We start from the raw sequence: 17,464 nt of genomic DNA on the forward strand, positions 1-17,464 counted from the left end.
ATAACGACAGTTTGGTTCTGTTAAACTCGTGTTGCATTTCGTTATCATATGTAGAGGCACAATGCAGTACGAGTTTCTTGTTCGATCTGCGTTGAATATTCACATTTGAACTTATTAATAATAATTGTGTGCACATGTTTATGCAATAAATATGAGAAATTTTTAATTTTGCATAAATTTACAAGCATTACAAATTGCTTATATTTATCTTATGAACGTTTAAAAACATTTACAATAGTTTGTAATAATAAATTTTTTCTTTCTCTTTCTTTCTCAATTAAATATATTAATGTTTCCAAATATTAAAAAAATAAATATATTATTATTATTACATGAAATTATGTATCTCATTTTATTATTCCTAATTATGTGCGATAAAAATATAAATATAAAAGAATACGTGAAATTACAAAATGTCAAAATTGTTGAGAAATTTGACGATTTAGATATTAATGTATTTCAATTGATTTTTTTGTGTCATTGCTTTATCACTCAATGCGAATCATTATATATTATAAAAGTCAAGTGTAAAAGCTTAATTCTATTAGCGGAAGATCCTCGTAATTGCTTGTGTATAGACTATTTTGGTGGTGAAAATGGAATCGCACGATTGTCCCATACAAATGCGCTTCGATACCAAATTGAAATAGCACAGGATTCCTTAATTGCGAATCCGCAAAACGTTATAGTCTATACTATAGCAAGGATTTACCGAGCGTGATCGAGTTGCACACGATGAAACGTGATAACTTTGCTGCCGAATGTCATTCGTCACGACAATTATACTCGTAAATGTTTGAATGGAAGAGAAACATAATAGAAAAGATATGGGAATTTAGCGATGCGTTCTCTTCATTAATAAGTAGACAAAGATATGAAATTTATGATAAAATAATGTTCTATTTTAAAATAGTTAATGAAATTATTTTAGCCTCTTCTTTCTTCTTTGCACACAAAGAAAAAATATTAATCCTTTAATTTTCTCTAAAAATATATTTTATTTTCTTTTTCACACGCTACGATATAACGAGATACAAATATATCCCATAAAATCTTTTTCCGATATTACTCGCACGATATATTCAACCCTAATAAAAAAAAACATAAATCAAAGTGCTATTTTTACAATAACATATTTGCGTTTTCGCCACCCTTGGGCACTTTATTTATTTATTTTTGCCAAAACATATTTTAAAATTTAATTCGAAAATTTTGGACAGAATCAAAGTGCTATTTTTACAATAATACGTTTGCGTTTTTATCGTCCTTGGACACTTTATTTGCTAACCACGTCCACCCACGAGATATTATCCTTAAAACCTCAATATCTAACTATTGAGGTTTTAAGGATAATATCTCGTGGGTGGACGTGGTTAGCAAATAAAGTGTCCAAGGACGATAAAAACGCAAACGTATTATTGTAAAAATAGTACTTTGATTCTGTCCAAAATTTTCGAATTAAATTTTAAAATATGTTTTGGCAAAAATAAATAAATAAAGTGCCCAAGGGTGGCGAAAACGCAAATATGTTATTGTAAAAATAGCACTTTGATTCCATTCAAAGTTTTCGGGCTAGATTTTAAAATGTAGGATTAGACAAAAATAGATAAAAGTAGATAAATGTTTAAAAAAAAAAATATATATATATAATACTGTTATTGCAGGTAATAGGTAAAATATTTCATCTTTTTTTTTCAGGATATAACGGAGTACAAATGTGAAAACGGTAAAATGCCAACTTACGTTCCTCATAAGCCGGTATCAGGCGTAATAGGCGCCGCTTTCAGCGTGGTCTCCATTATGGTCGCCAATATCTTACGGCTTTTTAAGGTAACTATTATTTTAATTATTTTATACGCACAGAGTATTTCATAAATTGATCAATATAAATTTTATTCTTATGTTTGATTTTGTTTTTATCTGTTTAACTTGTTTTTTAATCTCTAATGTTTGTTTTAATATTAAAAAGAATATGCAAGAGAGAAAGACAAATATTTTGCTACTTGTTAACAAATTATTTATGTGTATAAACGTATATATATATATATATATATATATATATATATATATATGTCTTGTTTTTAATTGTTTAAATTATAAGCTAAAAAGAATGTAGATATAAAAGCTGCATTAATATAGAATAATAATTCATTCGCAATTTTAATTGTGCAATGTCTAATATACATCAATACACACATTTTATATTGTACGCGACGATTTTATATTGTATTTATAAAAAACTGGAGGATTAGTCTATATAAGATAAAAATACGAAAAAAGTTTTAAAAAAACGACTTTCTAAAAATATACGTTTCGTTACTTATTTCGACTCTTATTCGTGCGACTTGAAATGTTGTTATGCCATGTGCGTCCATTCCCATTGAGAAGCGAAAACTAACCGATTTGTGAAAAGCATCTTCTTAAAGGTACGATCTTTTATATGTATCGACATGTCCTTACAAAATGTGAAAACGTAGCTTCCTTTGAAAGTTACAAAGGGTGAATTTGATAAAAAAAAAGAGAGAGGAGAAATACACAATGAGATGACGACAACGAACAGGCAATTTCGAAGGCTTTTTCGTGAAGAGGATGGCACTGCCGAAACTTCGTGACCGGTAACGACAGCGCAACAATCAATCATAGTCATCCATCCATGAGACTCAAGCCAGGAAGAGCCACTCTCACAGCACCGTTTTCGTTCCTATCACGCTCGGATAAGACCCCAGGCGTTCATAATGCCTTCAAAAAGACGTCGCGTAGCGCGTAGCACGAGTTTACTGAAAGGAATCCGGTGATCCGCGCGAAATCGACTTGCGCCAAAGGAGCTTCTGCCGCTATCGATCCGCCGTCATCGATGTTGAACGCGTGAATAAATCTCGCGAATGTCGCGGGTTTTGTTGAAATACGAACGATTACATCTTGCATTTCTCATATTGGATAATTCACAATGTTAGAATCTTTTTAATTTATATTCTATTATACATTTTACTACCATAGAGAAATAAATCTGTATGTTAGTTTATATATATATAAGTAAAAATATTTTTGATTAATCATATGTAACATAATTTAAATCGACGCGTTTTATACGATATAAAAGTTTAGAGTTTTTGAGACTAGTGGCGTATATATAAATTTTGAATATCATCAATATAAATGAAAAGATATCGGATAAGAAGACACGAATGGCACGGCTACACAAATTACGCTGAGTGAAGCACGGATTTTATTTCATGTACACTTTTATCGCCCGTCTCATTATTTTATAACGACCCACTTGAATTTGAAAACTACTTCTCCTTCTATTTATTGGCGGAAGCCAAGTGCTCTTTTCAGTTCACTTTCCGCCGACGTGTTTTTACTGCGGCAAAGACATTCGCGAAATGCTTCCGCGATTTTCTCCTTGGTTTCCGATTTTACTCAAAAAAAATTTTTACGTAAATTTTCCAAAAAATCTAACTGTTATCTGACTTATCTCAATATTTTTATAAAGCTATTTTTATTTTTTTGAATGTATGTATTTATAATTCGAAATTGGGCAGGAAGTCGAAATTCTAAAATAAAATTATAAATAACCATAATTCTTAAAATTTTCTGACGTTATATCAATTTAATTTAAATGACATTAATAATATATATTAATTACACATATATAATATTAATAAATATTGTGAGAAAAGATATAATGACTTATCCGATTTAATTTTGATTTTATAATACATATATTTATGCTACTGCATTAATATTGCAACATTCATCAATAAACAATAAGATTAAATATCCCAAGCATAAAATAGATTACTATTTTTATGCCATATTATAGCGTATTTTTATTTGCAAACTTTACAATTATAGAAATTTATTGTAACATTGATGACATACGAAGGATTCAAATTGATTTGTTCAATTGCACCAGAAGAAAAGTGGTGTTATTTTCCCCGTTATTCAACTCGAATTAATCTTTGCCGTCTCGTAGACTTTCACACGCCCGTTGCATTCAATTTACATAGTAAACTTAACTCGTTCGTTAGGATTCTCGGTATGAAGCCGCTCGTTGCACTCGATGGTTATGCGATGCTCGTGTCCTTTGTATGCCGCGGGACGCAATTAACCCTTTGTGCCTCGTATATATTCGTATTACGTCAACTACGTAGTAAAGAACAAATTTAAAAGTCCGTCGATATAACGAAGGGCAAAACAAATTTAAATCAAATAAATTTAGACATTAGAACAAAGATATAATGACAGTAATATTGACAACAATAATTTTCTATTGTAATTTTATAATATTAATAGAATAATCAAAATAATATTTCAAAAAAGAAATTGTAAATTATTATTGTAAAAATATTTTATATTTTTATCAATTTTTTTTTGTTTTAATTTATATTTTAAATTATATTTTTAATATGTTTTAATATATGTTTAAAAAGTCTATTAAAAGTTATTTGATTACGTTTATTCTAGCCTACCCATTTTGAGGCAACGGATGCGCATCGAATTTTATATCCGATGCATATAATAATAAGAAGGTATATAAATATGAAATAATTTTATAAATTCTAAAAAAGAAAACTATTTTAAATAAAAACTTTTATAGTATGAGTCTCTTGTTTAAACTATTCAAACAATGATTGAATCAAATTAATGCGTGTGAGGGATTTATAATAATGAATATAAAAATAATAATACTCACCATTGGGTTGTTCCGCCGGTGCAGGATGCCTCTTCTAGGCTTCCTCCTCTTCTCAAAGTCGTTAGGTTGATCTGTAACACAAATAGAACTAAATTGTAGCAGCGCATAAAATAATTAATATTTTAAAAAATTTATTGTACGCTTGAATTTTATATTTGATGAATATAATAATAAACAGATTAATAAAATAATTCTATAAATTTTGAAAAAAGATACTAATAACTAATAATTTCATATAAAAGCTATAATTAAAATATATTTAAAAGTAAAAATCTTTTTCTCTCTTATTTAAATCATATATTTACAAAATCAAATTACGCGATTAATTGTTTAATTTAAATTATACGTACGCAATTAATAAATAATTAATATACAAATAACAAATTACTTACCACAGGGCTGTTCCACCGATGCCCGATGCCTTTCCTAGGCCTCCTCCTCTTCTCAGGTTGATTCACACGCGCGATGTTTTAAACGGCACTCCCGCATTTTGCATGATCGAACCCCGTTTCGCACGAAAATTCTACTGCGAGTCGACAAGTACTACTTTATTACTCGAGCGTTGCTGTATGAATGATAATAATGCTATAAGTCGTAAGACGTTAACAATAGCGCGCTAATGTTTACATCGCCAAGGCCAAATACAATGTTATTGTTTTCGCGGTCGAAAATATGTTGCGTACTATGACGTATATACGGTGTGGAATATTAAATAATACAAGTATTTTAAATTATAAATTAATTATTTAATAAACGATTAATATATCATAGAGCTTATTATTATATTAATCATTATTCGAACCTACGATTTGACTATTTTATTACGCGTTTTCAAGCCGAATCATATTTAAATTATCAAAAATCGAATAACGATAAAGTATAAAATAAAATTAAAAATCAAGTATTTTTAAAGAAATAATTATTGTTTATAACGAGAGAAAGAGAGAGAAAGATCGCGATAAAACAATAATTTACAATTTTCATTCTAATCATTTTGATTCTTGATTAAAACGTTACGCAAAATACGCGCTTCGAAATTTATCCATTATGATATAATTACGTATTATTTAAAATTTAAACTGTGTGTGAAAGATAATTAATTATTTATGATATCAAATTATTTCTCGATCGCGATCGCGTTGAATAGAGAAATTTTGTGGAGTGTTTCGCGTTCCTTACTGTTCTAGTGTCGCCGTGAGAATAATAAAGCCGTAAGCCATAACACTAGCGCGCTAATGTTTACATCGTCAAGGCCGTATACTATGTTATGTTTTGATTATTCGTTGCCGAAATATTTTCCGTACTATGACGTATATACAAACGGAATATTAAATTATACATGTATTTTAAATTATAAATCAATTATTAAATTATCAATTAATATATTACGGAGTTTATTAAATCGATACTGGCAATATTGTTACCTCTTTTTCGCGGTGCTAATTGGTTATCTCGACGATGCACTGAACATTACTTTATATCAATAAAAGCTTGTCATAAGAGCGACACATTTGATAGTTTAAATATTAAGTGAGTGTGTAATTTTTATTTAATTTATTTTGAAAAAGTGGAAAGCTAGAATTAATATGTAAGTAATTATATACACATAAAATAAATGGCGCGCGCGTAGGGCGCGTTTATAGTATTCTAGTCATCCCTATAAAAAAGGCAAGTCGATACTCGAAAGTCTCGAAGTGTATTGTTGTCGCGTTTCCGCGATGCTGATTGGTTCTGTCATTGTATATTTTGACAGTTATGTGTATCAAGGTGTTAATAGTGTATTGAAAATTCTGCCATTAAAAATATATAATGAAAAGAAATAAATGAAGCGCGCGCTTTGTGTTGTCTAGTTTAATAAATATTACATTATTTTACATGAAATTACAATTTTTCATTCTGCGTCATTGGTTGGTATGTTTTAATGCTGATCAAAAACAATTACAAGCAATTTGGCTTCTAATTACATACATAACGACTCGTTCCATTAAACGCCCTATGTATTCGACCGGTCACCCATTAATTCATTCATTCTGATTCCTTTCTTTGCCAGGTAGCTTCAAGTATTCGGATCTATTCTAAAGGTAAACTGTGTATCGTTCCGCGAATTGCAACGGCGCTCATTGGAATTACAACGAGCCATTTATTGCACTTGTCGGGAATGTTAAGAATCGCTCGAGAAAAAAGACGTACCGAGAATATTAATAATAATTTAGTTAGCAAATCGAGAAACTCCAACTGTGCTCTAAGAAGATTTATGTTCAGTACTTTGTACAGAAATTTGAATCTTCTTCAAACACAAATTATTATTAATGCATGCAGTATTGTTTTTTTAATTTATTTAAATTATGGTATAATATTTAAATTATGGTATAATCTCTAAATTATTTAATAATTATTACTTTATTTAATATATTTATTAATATTTAAAAGTCTTTTAATAATTTTTTTATTATTTCTTTATGTTTTTTTATATTGATAAAGAATCTTACAATAAACAAAAACTTTTATAATGTTGTATATTTAAAATGCTTGGGAAGGGCGGGGAGGGAAACAAACTGGATTACTTTCTAATAATTAGATTATTTGTGCAGACATTTCCGTTCTGAGCTATGACATATAGTTGCAACCACAGTGCGGAGAGACAAAACGTTAATTGAGTTCAAAATCAATTAAACAGTAAATTATTCCTAAGGGAGAGAGAGAGAGAGAGAGAGAGAGAGAGAAAGTGTGTGTGTTAATGAATAATTTACATAGAATTATGAACCGCACGTTTGTAATTATTGATTTAGATTTGAACTCGATCGCGACATATAATTGATCACATTTATTAGAATAATTAGAAGATACATTCAAACTCAACCATTTAATGAATTCGTTTTCTTCCAAATAGAGAAATAAATATTAACAAAACAAAATTACAAGTTTTTGCAAAATTAAAAGACAATATTTCTTGAAAAGCAGGAAGGATAACCCGTAAATGATGCTCATAATATAGCGACGTATCATGGGAATTCTATTTTATAAAATTGTATTTTGTAAGAATTCTATTTTATAGAAATCTCCATTATGAAAATTATAATCCCATGCAAATAACATACCGAAGCAGCTTACGAAACGAAGCAGTAAGCGTGATCAAATAGAGATTTAATTGCTACCAATTGGTAATTAGATATCTACAAACCGTTTGTAACATCAAACCATTTCCATTGATTTTGGATTTCTAATTAAAGCTTCTAATTAGTATAATTATAAAATAACTATTAAATCGACGAATTCTCTGACATTTAGTTGTAAATAATGATCATTGAACTTTTCTCGGCATGAAACATATATACATAAATACGAAACAATTTAAATATTAAATGAAAAATAACGCAAAATAATGAATAATCACATTTAGCCGCTTAATATACGCTAAAAGCGTTACTATTTGTATTTGCTGTATTGAATGTTATTAAATTCTCTCTCTTTCAAACATGTCTTTGCGATATTACCACTACAAAAGATTAATGTATTCTAATGATCTACGGAAATTTTCTGTCTATACGATTATTTGAAAACAATAGTTAATTATTACTTCAGGAGAAAGAAAGAGAGAGAGAGAGAGAGAGAGAGAGAGAGAGAGAGAGAAACTTAACATACATTTTGATTTAATTTATTAAAATATTGAAATGCATATTTTTTGAATATTCACGCAATTATTATCTCACGTTATTTTTTTTAAGATTATTTATATAAAATCACACATGTGCAATATAATTTTAATATATTTATTATAATTTAAATTTTACAATCATGTAGAAAAAAATTTTTATTTTTACATATTAATATTTTTCATTTCTTAATATATATATAATTATTTATTAGACATGAAATTACATTTATATTATAATTAGAAATATATTATTTATTAAATATATTATTTATTTATAAAAATTATATTATTACAAATTAAACTAGTAAAATATAGCAGCATTTAATAAATAATAATTATATTCATTAATCAATCACAATATAAACTAATATTATTAATATATCAAATATATCAAATAAAAATACAATTTTGCTTTAATTATGAACAGACTTTTGTTTCACCTCAACTGATTTGAATGGAACATAGAAACTTTCCTTGATCTCTTTATATGCCAATCACATTTTTTTCTTTTATTATTCCTGTAATTTATATGTCGATGACCTGACTTGTAATAAAGTCTCGATCGATCATTCGTAACTTGTATTTGGATTTACGTCACGTCAGTATTCTCACCAACCATCGAAACAAATGGATGCAAATTAATACGGAAGGCTTTAATGCGGGCGCGGCTTTCATGTGCTATTGTCGATCTTCGTGCATATGTTGGCGCTATAGGCCCGACAAGGATGCGTGATAATGCCAATAACATCCGTTAAGGAACAATACTATCAACAGGAAACTGTCTAAGCGAAGCACGCTCTTTGTGCAAAAATAGAATTACCCATTGCAGCCAAAGAAGCCAGAGAGAGATGGAGACTTAGTCACTTTCAACAGACAACAGATTATTAGATTCGCGATACTACCTGCGCACAGATGCTGTAAAGTTACGAGCTGCCTCCATATTTACGACAAGAAACAGGGTCGTGTATCAAGTAACATAGGATATTCACCTCACAGAGATGCACACACACACGTATATATCTCTGTGTTTTATATGATTTATACTTGAAATAAATGTTGTAATACGAGAAGAAATAGTTTTGAAAAATATTATATTTAATATAACAGCCGTTTATGTTATTGAATATACGTTTATCTATAATCATTACATTAATAAAATAAATAAAACTTTTTTAATAAACAATATAAAACATGAAATTTAATAAAGTTTAAATAAATAAAATATAAGTAAAAATAGTACAGGAAACTTATTCTCTCTTCTCTTTTCTCTTCATTCTACCGCAATTATTTTTATATTTTTTTACATAAGTAAAAACAGTGATATTTTTCAATTCTCTTCTAATTGCATGGTAACTATCTTTCTGATTTCAGATACCGCAAATAAGTTACGCATCCACCAGCACAGAACTCTCGGATAAAAGCCGATTCGAATATTTTAGCAGAGTGGTACCACCCGACAATTTTCAAGCACAGGCAATCGTCGAGGTGATCCATCTGCTCGGATGGAAATATGTTTCTACGGTTGCAGTGGAAGGCGAGTACGGCGAGAAGGTGAGTGTTGAATTTAATTTGAAAAAGTCAACACGTTATACAATATAAATGAAATTCAAAGATGGACAAAATATAAATGCAAGATACAAATTAATGCGACGTTTTCCCTGTCATATTACTCGTACTAAAAAATTTATCCTCTTTTAGAACAAAGATTTTAGAACGGTACTTTTTTATAATTTTCTTAAAAATTATATATTAGTACATTTTTTTAAATTATTTAGCAAAAAAACAGCTTTATCTTGATAATATAGCACTAATTGCAAAAATGTTATTACGATCGTTATAATAACTAATATACTAAATTGCAAACATTCCTTTGATAATTATTGTTCGATAATTACCTATTAAATATCGTAACGTATAAAATTTTATCATCATTATTGCAAGTTCGTAATATATGAGAGATCGTAATAATTGATTTATTTTCGCGGTGCATAAGGGGAGAACATGTATCTGTCTTTATGAGTGATATGCATATATTTCATGTTTCAAGAGTTTTTAATTACGATCAAATTTCAGAATTTCCAATTATAACAATATTATTCACCGATTCGTAAAATGTGATCTGTCAAATTATTTTGGAGAATTTATCATATATATTTTATTTATATGATACATATTGTCTAAAGTCAAAAATTAATAAAAAAAAAAAATATCTGTGTAGCATGCATTATAGCAGTGTAACATTTAATTGTATTATCTCATTAGATCGCACCGCACAATCGTGTTAATGCTGCGTTGAATAATAGTTATTATAACGATGGTAATTATGATATGAAATCGTTATGTGCGACCGCGTTAACAAGCGAAGACGAAACTAATTGTGCAATCAGGCAAGAAAATGTGATGTTACAGCGCCATCCGCTACTCAAATTAGGCGATTAGTATGCAACGGGAAATTCTACGAAAAGATTACCAGACCAGTCCAATCTTATAAAAATTGCGGAAAGCAAAACTTTCTGGTCGCCTCCTTCTATGCTTCTTGAATTTTTTATTTCTTAATTGCATACTTCGTAGAAGAAATTATGTAAGATATATGTATACAGAAATGTAGAAAGAGAGAAATTACTAAATGCAATGGGGATTTCAATTTACTTTCTTTTCTATTAATAAATTATTACCTTAAAAATATTTATATAAAAGTTTAAGATTAAATATATATATAAATTTTATACGTTGAAAAAGCTTAGAATAAAGAGTTCAAATATTTTAACATTTAATTTAAAATAATATATAAAATTTTAAAATATAATGTAATTTTAAAATGTACACGTAATATGTAAAATAATATAATAATAATTTTAAAAATACACGTAAAACGCGTGGATATTATTTAACATAATAATGCATATATTAGTAATTAAAAAAAAAACTTAAAGTTTTTTAAAATTTTCAACATCCATAATTAATTGTTAGTGATTGTAATTGTATCAATTTTCAGATTTCTTTGAATCTGATCTCTCTGAAAATTCACTATTTATTACTTACACTATCTGTGGCCTATATTTAAATCTCTGTTTGAATAGCTGCAATTCTCTTTCAATATTGACATTTCAATATCGTTTTTTATTATTACCGCGTAATTACTAGACGAATGGGTAGATATAATAATTTAACGAATGCGGTAACTCTCAACTGGCAATGCCCGTAATTTCTCTTGTGTCGAGAGACGTCGCGCAAGAATTTTTCATATTTGCGCCATGAATATTGATCGAAATGCGATTTTATGACCCAATTATACGATGGCGAGATGGTCGACTCAGAACAATTATGTCCATGACAATAGCGTGTTCCGCGTCTTAGAACGGCAAATCTGCCAGCGTTGTGTGAATTGTACCGGCTGTGTGCGCTCTCGAAAGGACACTAGATGGAATGGTGATAATCGCGTTCCGAGTAATTAAACAGTGCCAGTGATCAGCCTAATTAATCTCTACCAGGTATCGCAATAGTCCGGCAATTGCCTCGCATGAATGGATTTGTTATTGCGCGGACAATTCCATTCCTATAATAAACATATCAAAATCACACGATCGTCAATCTATTATATAATATTAGAAAGAAAATTATATACATTAACATAAGAAGTTTAAAAATTTATGCAAAACACTGTATTTAAGAATACTCTATTTAAATTATGTCTATATACAAAGTAAACTCTCGGGTTTATAATGAAATAAATAATAAACTATCAACTATATAATAATGAGAGAATTTTAAAGTTTCTTTGGAAATGGATTTAAAAAAAAAAACACATTATAAAAAAAGCCTAAAGTTTAACCTTACTTAAATCTGATTCTACTACGATGGCGTTCAAGGGGATAATAAGACATTTCCTTTTGGTTTTTTAATGAAATTTATGAGGTTCTTCTTTCACGCCAAATGCTAGGCTCGCTAGTACTTGCGGCTGTTGCAAATGCGATGCATATTTTAGACATAAGCTCGCCAAAAGCGATTATACGAACGTGGCTTAGTTAATATCTTTATAATGGCACGAGATAAAATGCTTGGAATGATTTATATTGCGAATTATAAGGAACAGAAAGCGTCTCGTACAAACTGCGGTCAAAGAAGACTTAGTGGAATTCTTTTGCAACAATAACGTTTTCTAGGTACATTTAACTATTTACGTTCGTATTCTAATATGGCTAAAATCACTACTTAAAAAAATAACGAATGAATTTTACTAAAGAGATGTCAAAGGATAAAATTATGTGTATTTTGAGATCATCAAGAACTCAAGATTGTCCCTTAGACACAAATACACATAATGAAACTTATAATATACGATGAGATCTAAAAAAAAGATCAGAATTATATATATATATATATATATAGAAATAAAAAAAGAGCGAGGCCGCGACCAATAGTTAAAGGAAATGAGCCTCGTTAAGTAAATCGCCCGATAAAGCAACCTTTTCTTATTGTAGCAATTTTCATTATTTCTGGATAACTACGTCATTTGTCTGTTTTTTTCTTTTTTATTGTCGATGTTCTTTTTTTTATCAATCGAATCCACATTAACTATGTATTGCATGTCCGTTTTGCATTTCAGATATTTTAATTTTTTATCGTTTTTCCCTGATTGAATTCTTTATTTCTTCGAAAAGCAATTTAAAAAATGTTTTTTATCTTTTATATCTTTATGTTCTCAATGACATAAAACATTAAAGGTTTAAACAATAATATAATTTTTTTATTTCAAGATTTTTTTTCTTTAAATCATAAAAGAGTTTATTGGATTTATTTGCTCAATTTTGCAATTACACACATTATTTTATTTCTAAATTGCATGCTTGTATATATGTAAAGGAAGATACATATTTCAAAATTACATTAAAAAAAAAATTTAGATTTGATATTTTTCTCGACAAAAATGTTAAATTGTTTTTGAGTCATTAAAAATGAAAAAAGTTGCACATGAGTGTAAGTAAAGAATAATTTTGTTATGCAATTTGGAATAGAATTTATTTTTACACAATTGTAATCTTCTATTTCTCAGCGGGATGTTGGACAGTTTTATCAATTTTCTCTTTCTTACTTAGTTGTTCTTACAATAGACAATAAAGAAGAGAGTTCTAATCCTATAGAAAATTAGTTCCGGGTAGTGTCAAAGAAATAAGAACTTTATTGACTCTTACTCGTTATCGTTTAATTACGTCAAATAATACTAGAAAATTTGATGAATGATATATATGTTTCAAAATTAAGATTTTAAAATTTAATTATTAAATTTAATATTATAAAAAATAAGATAATATAAATTTTGATAAAATATAAAAGATATAATAAAGAAACGCTTCTCTAGAAAAAGATCATACAGATATGCATAATAAAATTTATTTTATTTAATTCATCAAAAAATGTTCTAATTTACGAAAAATTTAACTGACTGGATGAAAGAAAAAAATTCAAAAGCAATATATTATTATTTCCTTATAATAATATATTATTTATAATAATAAAAATAAAAAGTTTAGTGAAGTAATATATATATATAAGAAAAATTATATATAACATAACTATGTAAATAAATTTCCTAAACAATCTGTTTTATTTAAAAAAGTCTAGATTGCAAATGATTTCGATAACACGTAATTTTAATCATCGGGATTTGTATAATGTTCTTTAGTCAGAAAGAGAATATATTAATAAATGTTTATTAATAAATTTGCTTGACTTATAAAATTGCGAAAGTACGGGAATTATTCTGCTATGTAATCCTTACAGCGTGGTGGAATATCGTTGCAGAATATACCTATACTTTATCATCCGGCGTACCGTAATAAATCGTGACAATTTTTATTACGCGAAGCACTCCGATAACACCTGCGGATGCAACTTGGGTTGTATTCCGTATTCCGTATTATTCTTCGACCGTCTTTTGTTTCCGCGCGAGTTCTCCCTTCTCCGTTCACATATACGAGTAGGAATATTTCACGAAACGCCGGATGTTATCGTGAAGACAGACGAGCAACATTGATGTATTTATTTGTATATATATCTTGTGGCGTGAAAACATGAGGGACAGGTTCTAGTGTTTACTTGTAATGTTTACATGTCGTAACTTATACAATTGAAATTATATAGAGAGAAATATTTACATAATATTAAGATTATTAATTAAATCTTTAAATTTTATTTTGCAATATTAAATTTGTTTTCAATTATTACAAATTCATTGCGAAATAATTTATAATCCAATCAAGTCGGCTAATTAACTATTGCAAAAATTTAAATTTGATTTGCTTCAAATTTTATTCTTTATTTATTAGATATTTCATTATTTGAATATTAATTATTGAAGTTTGATTTAAAATTGAAATTTTTATTTAGCGTAAGAGAGATATGGAGTTCTCCAATAAAAATACAGCGGAATAAACTTTTACTTCAAAAATATGATACCTAATTTTCCGGAAGAGTGAAGACGTATTGCTATATCGTGTATTTTCTTTGGATAAACAAAAAATCGCGATATTTATGCAAATTTTGAGAATTTGTCGTCAATATTAAATGATATGCAAATATAAGTTTGTAAATGCATTCCCTTCAAGCGTTTTTTATTTTCCATTTATTTACTGAAAAAACAGACTCGCATGTTATAGCCGGAATTCGATTTCTCGTTGGATAGATGGACAATTTATTTGCGGCTGAAATTCTATTTTCAGGGCATCGCCAGTTTCATTGCCCTTGCGGGTGAATACAACATCTGCGTCGCAGTCAGCGAGAAGATCCTGAGAAATGCCAAGACCGAGGACTTCGATAGAATAATCGAACGACTGAGCTCGAAACACAATGCCAGGGGGGTCATAATATTCGTCGACGAGGATAACATAAGGTAAGATAAGTTTTCTTTCCTTACATTTAAATGCGATTGTTGTTACATAAAATGTGTATATATGTACATTTTTAAAGAAAATTACTTAATATATATATATATATATATTCCATAATAATAATAAATATATATTCCATTAGATTTTAAAATGCAATATTTTGGCTAAAAAGACAATTTTTCACATAAATAGCGTTTAATGGAAAATTTGATATAATCATTAAATTAGACGAAAGCAATAAACACAAGAGAATAATAATAAAATAATATAATAAAATAAAAAATTTGTATCCGAATTTTTTTTTTAAACAATTAATATCGTTTATCAGCAGTTTAATATCGATGATATATAAATTGTTATATACGATGCTATCAAGCAATAAAATTCGCTTCAAATTCTCAAGTTGAAATCTAGCAGCTAATATTAATGATAAAAAAAGCAATTTCCAATTATCCTAATCTAATGGCAGAAACAATATCAAATCCTGAAATCAACGCCTATAATTAGGAACAGATTGTGTAAACGTACGTGTCATCGCGTTTGTCTTATCCGACATTCTAAGCTAATTACGGCTGCTAAACGTCGTGACAACGACAGAACGTGCGATATCAAACGAGCTTATCCATCTTTTGCTTAATTACAGTAGAATGCGAGTTGTCAGCTGATAAAGGACGGTAAAAAGAATTCTACGATTTTTTGAGTTACACGCCGAGAAAATTTTACAGATGAGCGAGAATGAAGAATACCAGATCTTACAAAAGCAGTTTAATATTATTATTTTTCCATGCATATATTTTTCTACATGCATATATTCTCTCCACATCTCCACAAATTCTTGTTTTTTTATAATTTCTTTTTTTCAATCTAAAGTACTACTCAAGAGAGCTCATTTATTTTTTAAAAAGCTTTAAAAAGAACTAAAGATTAATATTTAATTCTCCGATCTTTGATAGAACAATAAAGTGGCTGGGTTTTTTTTAAACCAGCATGCATTTGTGAACTGTTAGTCGATCGAAACGTAACCAAGCGGACGAGATAACAGAGCGGCAATTAATCTTACTCTTTATGAAGTCGATATTTGCCAGTTTTTGCGGGCAAAGCGTGAATGAAGACGAACATACAATCGATTGGCTCAGCCTAGCTTGTAATTCAAAAAATTTGAGCTTTACAGATCAATATAAAGTAAATAAATAATTCACATTAAAGCCAAAACGATAATAATCGAGAAATAAATTATTTATTGTTTTTAGATATTTTTCCCAGCGATTTTTAAATAGAAACTACAAATAAAACATATTATTTGAAAGCATATTTTCACTTGTATTGTACTGCACATATACATACACACAACACACATACATATACATATCTAAATACAATAGTAAAAGTTATATGAATAAAAATATATATTGATGATACTAACAATAAAGATATAACGAATATATTTGTTATTTGATCATTTCTATTCAAATGCATTTTTCAAGTTTATCTTCTACAGTTTTTACCATGGGTTTCCAGTAATTAATAAAGTGATTAATGACTTTTTGAGATAATGCAATTAATTTTGCGATATGTTATTAATATTTTTTAATAAAATTATATGCTCATTCAGTTATATAAACAAATTGATCCGCACATTTGGAATATATGCTTATTGTTATACAAGTTTAATAAATGTTATTAGTCTTTTACTATTCCGCTTTTGCGGCTCTCTTCTCTTCCAATTAATAATTACCGCAATAAAATAAAACAATTCAGCATAAAATTGATTGCTGAATACAAGTGATCAACAAAAAACTACATTATTAATAATTTATACAGCATAATTTATATAGCAAAATATTGCGACTGTATGTGTACTTGATATTCGCGCACACATTCATCTATCGCATTTCATTCAAAATCCTTTACGAGCTTTCAGTCAAATCCCAATGGAAAACCATTCATTATACAAGCGTGGGCTAAAATAATATACAATTGCTAACTGTGATTATAATTATATTGAGCGCTTTAATTTGCTTGACAATCGTACGCAGACACAATCTGAAAATTTATTTTAATTAATTAATAAATGACAGCTGTGGTGACAATGATGGACATAATTATTATGATTTGCTATCTTATGTAAGAAATACTGATGTTTTCCGCAATAGTATATGTATTACAAAATTTTGTTGCGAAAAAAGCGTTCTTCTATTATCATAATTTCCAACATGACTTTTATGT

At 28.4% G+C, this 17,464-nt stretch overlaps 1 protein-coding gene across 3 annotated transcripts in view; it reads left to right on the plus strand.

Annotated features, from left to right (window-relative positions):
• Positions 1–17,464, plus strand: part of LOC126852339 (metabotropic glutamate receptor 8-like) — a 106,607-nt gene that overhangs the window by 55,276 nt on the left and 33,867 nt on the right. For all 3 annotated transcript variants that reach the window (XM_050597097.1, XM_050597182.1, XM_050597272.1), the window contains exons 4-6: positions 1,699–1,830; positions 9,723–9,902; positions 15,071–15,240. In XM_050597097.1, the coding sequence (XP_050453054.1) occupies positions 1,699–1,830; positions 9,723–9,902; positions 15,071–15,240 (482 nt within the window). The remainder of the gene's footprint in view (positions 1–1,698; positions 1,831–9,722; positions 9,903–15,070; positions 15,241–17,464) is intronic.

Source organism: Cataglyphis hispanica, chromosome 1, assembly GCF_021464435.1.
Source record: "Cataglyphis hispanica isolate Lineage 1 chromosome 1, ULB_Chis1_1.0, whole genome shotgun sequence".
Lineage (NCBI taxonomy): Eukaryota > Metazoa > Arthropoda > Insecta > Hymenoptera > Formicidae > Cataglyphis > Cataglyphis hispanica.